The sequence below is a fragment of the Vulpes vulpes genome, chromosome 6, assembly GCF_048418805.1.
Source record: "Vulpes vulpes isolate BD-2025 chromosome 6, VulVul3, whole genome shotgun sequence".
Lineage (NCBI taxonomy): Eukaryota > Metazoa > Chordata > Mammalia > Carnivora > Canidae > Vulpes > Vulpes vulpes.
Window position 1 is genome coordinate 133,020,799 of NC_132785.1, and position 13,180 is coordinate 133,033,978.

At 42.7% G+C, this 13,180-nt stretch overlaps 1 gene segment (V, D, J or C); it reads right to left on the reverse strand.

The window, feature by feature from the left end:
• Window positions 1–12,442: 12,442 nt before the first annotated feature.
• On the reverse strand, window positions 12,443–13,052 carry LOC140599264 (immunoglobulin heavy variable 3-23-like). The segment is given in 2 exon segments: window positions 12,443–12,849; window positions 12,953–13,052. Coding segments are annotated over 2 exon segments (453 nt in total).
• Window positions 13,053–13,180: the final 128 nt, after the last annotated feature.

A 13,180-nucleotide genomic window follows, 5' to 3' on the forward strand; every position in this document is an offset into this window, starting at 1 on the left:
GGCAAGCGCTAAACCACTGCGCCACCCAGGGATCCCCAGCTGGGACGTTATAAAGGAAAAGTTGCAGTAAGAGATATGAGTAATAAACTGATATTTAGGGAGAGTAGTAAGAAAGTTTAAGCAAATATATCCTTGTGCATATAAGAAGAGCTGTTGAGTAAAACAAGCAAAGTTTCCAAATCAGAAACTAAATAAGGAATAAGCAAAGCAAGAGTCACTGTCATTTATGGACATTTGAATATTTCTCTTTCTATGACAATGAACTTTATAAGTTAGAGACTGAGAAGGTGAGCACAGAATCCTGTGTCAGAGAGACTCCCTTGGGAAAGTGCTCCTTGGAGAGGAAGCCCAGACCCTGACAGGAAACCTTCCCAGAAGCTCCATCTGCACCTGCTCCTGGGCCTTCAAGACACAAGAGGTGAGGAGTGCACACCCCTGGTGGTTCTGATCTCCTTCTACAGGGAGGTTTGTGCCTGGGCTCACAATGAGGTCCCCTCACTGTGTCCCTTGCACAGTAAGTACATGGCCATGTCATTGGCTCTCAGGCTGCTCATCTGTAGACACAGCGTGTTCTTGGTGTTGTCTCTAGAGATAGTAAATTGGCCCTTTACTGCGTCTGCGTGGTTTGTGCTACTTCCACTATTGCTAATAGTTGTGACCTACTGCAGCCCCTTCCCTGGAGCCTGGTGGACCCAACTCATGCTGTAGTTACTGAAGGTGAATCCGGAGGCCACACAGGAGAGTCTCAGGGAACCTCCAGGCTTCACCAGGTCTCCCCCAGACTCCAGCAGCTGCACCTCACCCTGGACACTGTCACATTTCAATACAAGTGGGAAAATTTTTGACCCTGTTGCAGGCAAATCAACAGTCTCAGATTGTGTAGCACAACAATTTCCAACACTTCCCAGATAAGACCTCAAGGATTTTCACCATTTGTGTCCAAATAGGTTGCAAAAATCTGCACAATAAAATGTTATAAAGTATCATGTCATCAGCGAAGAAGGAGAGTTTGACTTCTTCTTTGCCAATTTGAATGCCTTTAATGTCTTTTTGTTGTCTGATTGCTGAGGCGAGGACTTCCAGTACTATGTTGAATAGCAGTGGTGAGAGTGGACATCCCTGTCTTGTTCCTGATCTTAGGGGAAAGGCTCCCAGTGCTTCCCCATTGAGAATGATATTTCCCTGTGGGCTTTTCGTAGATGGCTTTTAAGATGTCGAGGAAAGTTCCCTCTATCCCAACACTCTGAAGTGTTTTGATCAGGAATGGATGCTGTATTTTGTCAAATGCTTTCTCTGCATCTAATGAGAGGATCATATGGTTCTTGGTTTTTCTCTTGCTGATATGATGAATCACATTGATGGTTTTACGAGTGTTGAACCAGCCTTGTTTCCCAGGGATAAATCCTACTTGGTAATGGTGAATAATTTTCTTAATGTGTTGTTGGATCCTGTTCGCTAGTATCTTGTTGAGAATTTTTGCATCCATGTTCATCAGGGATATTGGTCTGTAATTCTCCTTTTTGGTGGGGTCTTTGTCTGGTTTCAGAATTAAGGTATGCTGGCCTCATAGAACGAATTTGGAAGTACTCCATCTCTTTCTATCTTTCCAAATAGCTTTAGTAGAATAGGTATGATTTCTTCTTTAAACGTTTGATAGAATTCCCCTGGGAAGCCATCTGGCCCTGGACTTTTGTGTCTTGGGAGGTTTTTGATGACTGCTTCAATTTCCTCCCTGGTTATTGGCCTGTTCAAGTTTTCTATTTCTTCCTGCTCCAGTTTTGGTAGTTTGTGGCTTTCCAGAAATGTGTCCATTTCTTCCTGATTGCCTTACTTATTGGCGTAGAGCTGTTCATGATATGTTTTTAAAGTCGTTTGTATTTCCTTGGTGTTGGTAGTGATCTCCCCTTTCTCATTCATGATTTTATTAATTTGAGTCTTCTCTCTCTTCTTTTTAATAAGGTTGGCTAATGGTTTATCTATCTTATTAATATGACATGATACTCTACATAGAAAACCCAAAAGCCTCCACCCCAAGATTGCTAGAACTCATACAGCAATTTGGTAGTGTAGCAGGATACAAAATCAATGCCCAGAAATCAATGGCATTTGTATACATTAACAATGAGACTGAAGAAAGAGAAGTTAAGGAGTCAATCCCATTTACAATTGCACCCAAAATCATAAGATACCTAGGAATAAACCTAACCAAAGAGGTAAAGGATCCATACCCTGAAAACTATAGAAAACTTCTGAAAGAAATTGAGGAAGACACAAAGAGATGGAAAAATATTCCATGCTCATGGATTGGCAGAATTAATATTGTAAAAATGTCAATGTTACCCAGGGCAATTTACACGTTTAATGCAATCCCTATCAAAATACCATGGACTTTCTTCAGAGAGTTAGAACAAATTATTCTAAGATTTGTGTGGAATTAGAAAAGACCCCGAATAGCCAGGGGAATTTTAAAAAAGAAAACCATAGCTGGGGGCATCACAATGCCAGATTTCAAGTTGTATTACAAAGCTGTGGTCATCAAGACAGTGTGGTACTGGCACAAAAACAGACACATAGATCAATGGAACAGAATAGAGAACCCAGAAGTGGACCTTGACCTTTATGGTCATCTAATATTCGATAAAGGAGGAAAGACTATCCATTGGAAGAAAGACAGTCTCTTCAATAAATGGTGTTGGGAAAATTGGACATCAACATGCAGAAGAATGAAACTAGACCACTCTCTTTCAACATACACAAAGATAAACCCAAAATGGATGAGAGATTTAAATGTGAGACAAGAGTCCATCAAAATGCTAGAGGAGAACACAGGCAACACCCTTTTTGAACTTGGCCACAGTAACTTCTTGCAAGATACATCCACAAAGGCAAAAGAAACAAAAGCAAAAATGAACTATTGGGACTTCATCAAGATAGGAAGCTTTTGCACAGCAAAGGATACAGTCAACAAAACTAAAAGACAACCTACAGAATGGGAGAAGATATTTGCAAACGACATATCAGATAAAGGGCTAGTTTCCAAAATCTATAAAGAACTTATTAAACTCAACACCAAAGAAACAAACAATCCAATCATGAAATGGGCAAAAGACATGAAGAGAAATCTCACAGAGGAAAACATGGACATGGCCAACATGCACATGAGAAAATGCTCTACATCACTTGCCATCAGGGAAATTTAAATCAAAACCACAATGAGATCCCACCTCACACCAGTGAGAATGGGGAAAATTAACAAGGCAGGAAACAACAAATGTTGGAGAGGATGTGGAGGAAGGGGAACCCTCCTGTATTGTTGGTGGGAAAGTGAACTGGTGCAGCCACTCTGGAAAACTGTGTGGAGGTTCCTCAAAGAGTTAAAAATAGGACTGCCTTACGACCCAGTAATTGCCATGCTGGAAATTTACCCCAAAGATACAGATGCACTGAAATGCCGGACACCTGCACCCCGATGTTTATAGCAGCAATGTTCACAATAGCCAAACTGTGGAAGGAGCCTCGGTGTTCATCGAAAGATGATGGATAAAGAAGATGTGGTTTATGTATACAATGGAATATTACTCAGCCATTAGAAGCGACAAATACCCACCATTTGCTTCAACGTGGATGGAACTGGAGGGTATTATGCTTAGTGAAGTAAGTCAATCAGAGAAGGAAAAACAGTGTATGTTCTCACTCATTTGGGGAATATAAATAATAGTCAAAGGGAATATAAAGGAAGGGAAAAGAAACGTGTGGGAAATATCAGGGAGACAGAACATAAAGACTCCTAACTCTGGGAAACGAACTAGGGATGGTGGAAGGGAGGAGGTCGGGGGGTGGGGAGGAATGTGTGACGGGCCCTGAGGCAGACACTTGATGGGATGAGCACTGGGTGTTTTTCTGTATATTGGTAAATTGAACACCAATAAAAATTAATTTATAAAAATAAAATAAAATAAAATGTAATAAAAAATTTTATGCAAAGTGTTTAACTAGGATCATTCTTTCTGTGTATCTGTCACTTCAAACCTTTGTAGATAGAATGATGTGCACAAGAGTATATTTTGTCCAAAACCCCTGACACGTTGGTATCAGGAAATCAGATAATCCTTGTTTGTATCACTCCTCAATTACCCATCACAGCTGCGCTCTCACCAGGGTTTCTGACACTTCCAGGATGTGGGTTCTCACACTGTGTCTCTCACAGTAGTACACAGCTGTGTCCTCAGCTCTCAGACTTCTCAGCTCCATGTAGGCTGTGCTTGTGGATGTGTCTGCTGTCAGGGTGACTCTGCCCTGGAACTTCTGTGCATAGCTTGTGGCACCATCTTCAGGATCAGTCCATCCCATCCAATCAAGCCCTGCTCCTGGAGCCTGTCATAACCAGTGCATATAGTAGTTAATGAAGGTGTATCCAGATGTCTTGCAGGAGACCTTCACAGATGCCCCTGGCTTCTTCACCTCAGCCCCAGACTGCACCAGCTGGACCTCAGAGTGCACACCTGTGAAGAGGAACAAGAGGGGATGAAGTTATCCTTGACTGCGCCTGGTCCTGTCCTCAGCCTTATTTGTGGGGTGTCCCTTACCTGTGGCCAGTGCCAGCAGGAATAATATTCTCCAACTGTGGTCCATGGTGAGGACTGTGCTCACAGGAGCTTCTGGAGGAAGGGTGTGCAGATGTTGGTGATTCAGGACACAGATATTCCTGTACTTATTATCCTAATGCATCACGGAGAATTTGCATATTCATGAGATGGAGTATTTCATACTCAAGCCTCATCTAGAGAAGGAGCAGATCATCATCACAGGACTGTGCTATGTATGAACCTGAGGCCCAAGTCCTAATCCTCATTGATGACATAGGTCCCCTTCTAGATCCCTGAACTGTTTGCAGAGTGAATGTCTCCACTGAAGGTCTGGAAGCCACAGGACATCCTCCTCATTGTGAAGCCATCTCTGAATGAAAGAGTCTCTATGAACCTGATGTTGGCTCTGAGATCTGAATGTCTTATTCCTGGATCAGTGTGTCTCCAATATACTGCATCCAGTGAGGTAATCAGTGCATTCCCACCTCCATCTCTTCACACCTCAGATATGTAAAAGCCATGGAATTGCTTGTCCTGCAAATGTGCTCCTCATTGTGTAGTGTTTGGTAAATGTTCCTGACAGAACAGGAGACTTAAACATCCTGTAGCACTTCCTGTCCTACTTGCATTTTATTTATTTTTTAAAGAATCTATTTATATATTCATGAGACATACACACACACACACACACACATACAGAGAGAGAGAGAGAGAGAGAGAGGCAGAGACACAGGCAGAGGCAAAAGCAGGCTCCACACAGGGAGTCCGATGTGGGACTCAATCCCACCTGGGTGCCTCAGTTGTTGAGTGTCTGCCTTTGGCTCAGGGCATGATATCTGTGTACTGAGGTCAAGTCCAGCATCAGGCATGCTGCATGGAGTCCGCTTCTCTGTCTCTGTGTGTCACTCAACAATAAATAAATGCATTCTTTAAAAAAGTGGCCCAAGGATGATGCCCATGGGGAAACTTTCACTTAACCATGAATTCTTGATTTCTGCTGAGATGATGATGCAAGTTCCTGGGATCAAGCCCCTGGTCAGTCTTTGTGCTCACTGAAGAATCTTCTTGAGATTTTGTATCTGTTACCCACAAACTCTTTTGTCACTTTGTCTGAAAATAAATAAATAAATAAATGATGGGGGCAAGATCATGGAGGAGTACGGGTCCTCAACTCACCTCTTACCAGCAAGTAACGTAGATAACTTTTTATTTTTTTATTTTTTATTTTTTTTAATTAACTTTTATTGGTGTTCAATTTACCAACATACAGAAAAACACCCAGTGCTCATCCCGTCAAGTGTCCACCTCAGTGCCCATCACCCATTCCCCTCCATCACCCGCCCTCCTCCCCTTCCACCACCCCTAGTTCATTTCCCCGAGTTAGGAGTCTTTATGTTCTGTCTCCCTTCCTGATATTTCCCAACATTTCTTTTCCCTTCCTTTATATTCCCTTTCACTATTATTCATATTCCCCAAATGAATGAGAACATACACTGTTTGTCCTTCTCCGATTGACTTATTTCACTCAGCATAATACCCTCCAGTTCCATCCACGTTGAAGCAAATGGTGGGTATTTGTCGTTTCTAATTGCTGAGTAATATGCCATTGTATACATAAACCACATCTTCTTTATCCATTCATCTTTTGATGGACACCGAGGCTCCTTCCACAGTTTGGCTATTGTGGCCATTGCTGATAGAAACATCGGGGTGCAAGTGTCCCGACGTTTCATTGCATCTGAATCTTTGGGGTAAATCCCCAACAGTGCAATTGCTGGGTCGTAGGGCAGGTCTATTTTTAACTCTTTGAGGAACCTCCACACAGTTTTCCAGAGTGGCTGCACCAGTTCACATTCCCACCAACAGTGTAAGAGGGTTCCCTTTTCTCCGCAATCTCTCCAACATTTGTTGTTTCCTGCCTTGTTAATTTTCCCCATTCTCACTGGTGTGAGGTGGGATCTCACTGTGGTTTTGATTTGTATTTCCCTGATGGCAAGTGATGCAGAGCATTTTCTCATGTGCTTGTTGGCCATGTCCATGTCTTCCTCTGTGAGATTTCTCTTCATGTCTTTTGCCCATTTCATGATTGGATTGTTTGTTTCTTTGGTGTTGAGTTTAATAAGTTCTTTATAGATTTTGGAAACTAGCCCTTATCTGATATGTCGTTTGCAAATATCTTCTCCCATTCTGTAGGTTGTCTTTTAGTTTTGTTGACTGTATCCTTTGCTGTGCAAAAGCTTCTTATCTTGATGAAGTCCCAATAGTTCATTTTTGCTTTTGTTTCTTCGTAGATAACTTTTAAAAATAGATCTTGGATATTAGCCCTTTATCTGATAGGTCATTCACAAATTCTTCTCCCATTCAATAGGTTGTCTTTGAGTTTTGTTGACTATTTTGCTGTGCATAGCTTTGAATCTTGATGAAGTCCCAATACCTCACAACCAATAGTAACGAGATACAAACGATTTTATAAACATATTAGGACCACTCATATGCGAATAAATTAGGAAATCCAGAAGAAATGGATGCTTTTCTGGAAAAACACAAATAAGGAAAACTGGGATGAGAAGAAATAGAAAACCCAAACAGGCAAATAACCAAGGAGGAAATTTTTTAAAGATTTTATTTATTTATTTATTTATTAATAGAGACACACACACACACACAGAGAGAGAGAGAGAGAGAGAGAGAGAGAGAGGCAGTGACACAGGGAGAGGGAGCAGCAGGCATCATACTGCCTGACGTGGGACTCGATCCAGGGTCTCCAGGATCACACCCTGGGCTGCAGGTGGCGCTAAACCTCTGCACCACCAGGGTTGCCCCCAAGGAGGAAATTGAAGCAATCATCAAAAACCTCCCAAGACACAAAAGTCCAGGGCCAGATGGCTTCCCAGCGAAGTCTATCAAACATTTAAAGAAGAAGCCATACCTATTTACTAAAGCTGTTCTGAAAGATAGAAAGGGATAGAATACTTCCAAACTCTATTTATGAGGCCAGAATCACCTTAAATCCAAAACCAGACAAACACTCCACCAAAATGGAGAATTATAGACCAATAACCCTGATGAACACAGATGCAAAAATTCTCAACAAGACACTGGCCAATAGGACACAACAGAATATTAACAAAATAATTCACCCTGACCAAGTGGGACTTATACCTGGGATGCAAGGTTGGTTCAACACTCATAAAGCAATCAGTATGATAGATCACATCAACAAGAGAAAAAAACAGGAACCATAGGATCTTCTCAATAGAAACAAATAAAGCATTTGACAAAATACAGCATCCATTCCTGATCAAAACTCTTCAGAGTGTCGGGATAGAGGGAACATTCTTCAGCATCTTAAAAGCCATCTTCAAAAAGCTCGCAGCAAATATCATTCTCAATGGGGAAACCCTGGGAGCCTCTCCCCTAAGATCAGGAACAAGACAGGGATATCCACTCTCACCACTGCTATTCACCATAGTACTAGTAGTCCTAGCCTCAGCAATAAGGCAACAAAAAGAAACAAAAGACATTCATATTGGCAAACAAGAAGTCAAAACCAAAAAAGAAAAAAAGAATTCAAAACCTCTGTTTTCACAGATGACATGACACTGTATCTAGAAAATTCAAAAGACTCCACCCCAAGGTTGATTGAACTCATACAGCAATTTGGCAGTGTGGCAGGATACAAAATGAATGCCCATAAATCACTTCCATTAGTATACACTAGCCCTGAGATTAAAGAAAGAAAAGTTAAGGCATCAAAAAAATCGTAAATTGCACCCAAAAGCAGAAGATACCCAGAATTAACCCTAACCAAAGAGGTAAAGTTTCTATACCCTAAAAACTATGGAACACTTCTGAAAGAAATTGAGGAAGACACAAAAATATTGATAAATATTCCATGCCCATGGGTTGGAAGAATTACTTTTGTGAAAATGTCAATGCTACCGAGGACAATTTACACGTTCAATGCAATTCCTATCAAAATACCTCGGACTTTCCTCAGAGGGTTGGAACAAATCAAATCAACTTAAGGTTTGTGTGGAATTAGAAAATACTCCAAATAGCCATGGGAATACTGAAAGGAAAATCAGAACTGGGGGCATCAGAATGCTGGATTCCAAGTTCTACTACAAAGCTGTGATCATCAAGACATTCTGGTACTGGCACAAAAACAGACACATTGATCAATTGCACAGAATGGAGAACCAGAAGTGGACACTGAACTCTATGGTCAACTAATATTCGAAAAAGCAGGAAAGACTATCCACTGGAAAAAACAAGAGTCTCTTCAATAAATGGTGCTGGGAAAATTGGACAGCCATGTACAGAAGAATGAAACTAGATCATTCTCTTACACAAAACATAAGATAAACTCAAAATGGATGAAAGATCAAAATGTGAGACAAGATTCCATCAAAATCTTAGAGAACACAGGCAACATCCTTTTTGAACTTGGCCACAGTAACTTCTTGCAAGATTCATCCACGAAGGCAAGAGAAATAAAAGCAAAAATGAACTATTGGGACGTCATCAAGATAAGAAGCTTTTGCACAGCAAAGGATACAGTCAACAAAACTCAATGACAACCTACATAATGGGAGAAAATATTTGCAAATGACTAGATAACAGACTAGTATAGGACAAATAAGAGGTGAGACGCTGTTTAAGTGTTTCTGGGTGATGTCCCCTCATTCCCAGTTTCAATGGACTAAACAACAGACGCTCATTCTCACAGCTCTGGAGTCTGGGAAGTTAAGGTCCAGGTGCAAGAAGATGTGGTGTCTGGAGCACCCACGTCCTAGCCGGTCCTTTCCCTGTCACCTCGCATGGGGCCAGGGGGCATGGAGCTTTCCATATCCTGATGTATAAGGTTCCTGATTGCATCATGAGGCTCCATCTCCTGACCTAATTGCTCCCCTAAAGCCCCAACTCCTTTTTCCATCACATAGACATTTGGTTCCAACATGGGGATGCTAGAGGTGACACAGAGTTAGCTATATCAGCACCCGAAACATCCATGAGTTATTCCCTGCAGGTGGAAGGTCCTCCTCCACTTTTGTTCTCTCATAATTGTTAAGTGGAATTTCTCATAACACAGTATTCTGAAGTGTTACCTGCTCGCTCCCTGATCTCCAACATCCCATCTTCTCTACCTGCCCCAAAATTGAAAATCAGCAGGAACACTTGACTTGACATCAGGGAAATACAAATGAAAACCACACTAAGATCCCACTTATACAACTCAGAATGGATAAAGTAACAAGGCAGGAAACAATAAATATAAGCAAGGATATCGAGAAAGTGGAACTTTCTCTTCTTTTGGTGGGAATGCAGGCTTGTTCAGCCACTCCAGAAAACAGAATGGAATGTCCTGAAAAAGTGATAATAGAGCTACCCTAGAACACAGGCATTCCACTACATGTTATTTACCCCAAAGACGCAAATTTAATGTAATTAAGGGACCCCTGCACCCCAATCTTCACAGCAACAATGTCCAGAATAGCCAAACTGTGGAAGGAATCATGATGCCCTTCTACAGAAGAGTGATAAAGAAGATGTGGAAGGAGCCTCGGTGTCCATCGACAGATGAATGCATAGAGAAGATGTGGTTTATATATACAATAGGACATTACTCGGTCATTAGAAAAGACGAATATCCACCATTTGCTTCAATGTGGATGGAACTGGAGGGTATTATGCTGAGTTAAGTAAGTGATTTAGAGAAGGACAAGCATTATATAGTTTCACACATACAAAGTACATAAAAATAGTGCAAGGTAATAAAGGGGAAAGGAGATAGGATGAGTGGGAATCATCAGAGACAGTAACAGTACATGAGAAACTCCTACCTATTGGGGAAGAAAACAATGAGTAGTGGAAGGGAAGAAGGTTGGTGGGTTGGGGTACCTGGATGACAGGAGCTGAGGGGGGCAATTGAAAGAATGAGTACTGGCTGTTATATGTTGGCCAATCGAACTCCTATAAAAAGATACTATATATGTGGTTTATATATACAATGGGATATTACACAGCTGTCAGAAAGGATGAATAACATGAAATAACATTTCCTTCAACTTGGATGGAAGTGGAGCTATTATACTGAGATAAATTAATCACAGAGAGGCAATGATATGGTCTCACCCATATGTGGAATATAGGAAATATTGAAAGAGACCATAACGGAGGAGTGAAACTTAGTGGGGTAATATTACAGAGGAAGACAAATCATGAGAGACAGTTAACTCCGGAGGGAAAAATACTGAGGGTCTTTGGAAGAGAGTGGTTGGGGGATGGGGGAACTGGGTGATGGGAGTTAAGGAGGGGACGTGATATGATGAGCACTGAGTGTGTAGTAAATATTGGTAAATTCAATTTAAACAAAGAAAAAAATGGACTTTCACCTGTCCACATTCCTGGAACATCATACATGGACTGGGAGGATCAAACAACAGACACTCCTCTTCACAGGTATGGAATCTGGGACGTCTGAGGTCCAAGTGCACACAGATGTGGTCTCTGGAGAGTGCCCCCGTCCTACCCCATCCTTTCCCCATCACCTCACATGGGGCCAGGGTGCAGGGAGCTTTCCCAGTCCTGGTTTATAAGGGCCCTGATCCTATCATGAGGCTGCACCTCCTTACCTAAATGTTCCCCTAAGGCTCCACCTCCTTCCCCATCTCATGGGCGTTAGGTTCCAACATGGGCATGGTAGAGGTCACACACAGTGACCTGACATCAGCACCAGAAGGATCGATGAGTTATTCCCTGCAGGTGGAAGGTCCTCCAATCCAGCTCCTCACCCTGAGGTTCCTCATTGATCCAGTAGAACCTTCTGGTCTCTGAGCACATGGTGTATACATGACCTTCAGAACCAGATTGTGACCTTGGGGAGAGGACAGCTTCCATCTGAGACCCGGGTAGGATCTTGGCCTATTTGTATTATTATTTAAAGTTTCGTGCTGCTTCCATATATTATTCATCTCCTTTCCCTATGCTTCAGACATCTGTCTACTGAGAATGACCATGTTTCTCTTCTGTCCTTCCAGTTTGACGCTTGTTTAGTGAAATGATTCCTCATACCATGTCCAGTCTTTATTGCCTGCTAGCTCCCTGACATTCCTTCCTCATTCTTCTACTCCACCCAAAGGATAAGAAATCAAATAATAACTCAGGGGTTCCCTTTTTTGATGCAGTTGGGACACTAACTCCACACAAGCCCCTCCTGGAGCAGCATCTCATCCCCACCACTGACCCACAACACACACCCAGAGCCAGTTTCCTTCCCTGGCACTATCCAGGCATTTATGACCTTATGAGAGACCTGCCTGGCTCTCATCAGTCATGAAGGTGAAGGTGATGAATGGTTATACTCTTGTGATTCTCGTGTGTGTGTGTGTGTGTGTGTGTGTGTGTGTGTGTGTGTGTGAATGACCTCTGAGTCCACTTCCCTTCCATATCATGCTGGGAATCTCTCACTCCCAGCTGTGATTACCATTTTTGTAGAATGTCTCTTTTCTCTTGTGTTGATTGGGGTTTCCACTATACTGTGATGTGCAAGACAGCATGTTAGCTTGGGGTCCTGTGATCCACAGTGATCTCCACTAGGACTCATTAAAAGGTTCAGATGATGTGAATGGAGTTATTTGTAATTGGTTAAAATTTAGGGTCAGGAAAAGTTATGCACAGGTAAGTGCAAGTGCTATAGTTGAATTCTAAGTCTCTAAGAAAGAGACTGAATAGGTAAACACATAATCAAGTGTTCAGAGGAGCTCCCCAGGGGAAACTGCACGTTGGAGAGGATGCCCCATCCCTGACAGGAAACCTGACCAGAACCTCCATCTGAAACTGCCCCTGGGCCTTCAAGACAAAAATTGTGGGGAGTGTGCACCACCTGGTGGTCCTGATCCCCTTCTACAGGGAAGTTTGTGTCTGGGTTCACAATGAATTAACCTCACTGTGTCCCTCACACAGTAATACACGGCCGTGTCCTCGGCTCTCAGGCTGTTCATCTGCAGATACACCGTGTTCTTGGCGTTGTCTCTGGAGATGGTGAATCGGCCTTTTACAGCGTCCGCGTAGTATGTGCTCCTTCCATCATTGCTAATACCTGCGACCCACTGCAGCCCCTTCATTGGAGCCTGGCGGACCCAGTTCATGTAGGAGCTACTGAAGGTGAATCCAGAGGCCACACAGGAGAGTCTCAGGGACGCCTCAGGCTTCACCAGGTCTCCCCCAGTCTCCACCAGCTGCACCTCACCCTGGACACCTGCAGACACAAGACATCCTGGTCAGGAAACTGTCCCACATCCCCTGTTTCTCTCACCCACCTCCACTCCCAGACTCATGGTATCTTCTTCGCCATGAATTACCTTTTAAAGAAGCGACAATGAAAACCCAGCTGAGCACAGACTCCATGGTGAGTTTCCTGTGTTCTGTCCTGATCCCTGAAGAGGGTCACCTGGGGATCCTGGGGCTGGGGCTCCTCTCCCAGCTGCAGGGTTGGGGCTGGCCTGTTTAATCAGTGGAGGGAGGACCTTATTTGCATGTCCTCTGACTATATAACCAGCTCCAGACTTACATTCGAGTCTTTAAATTCA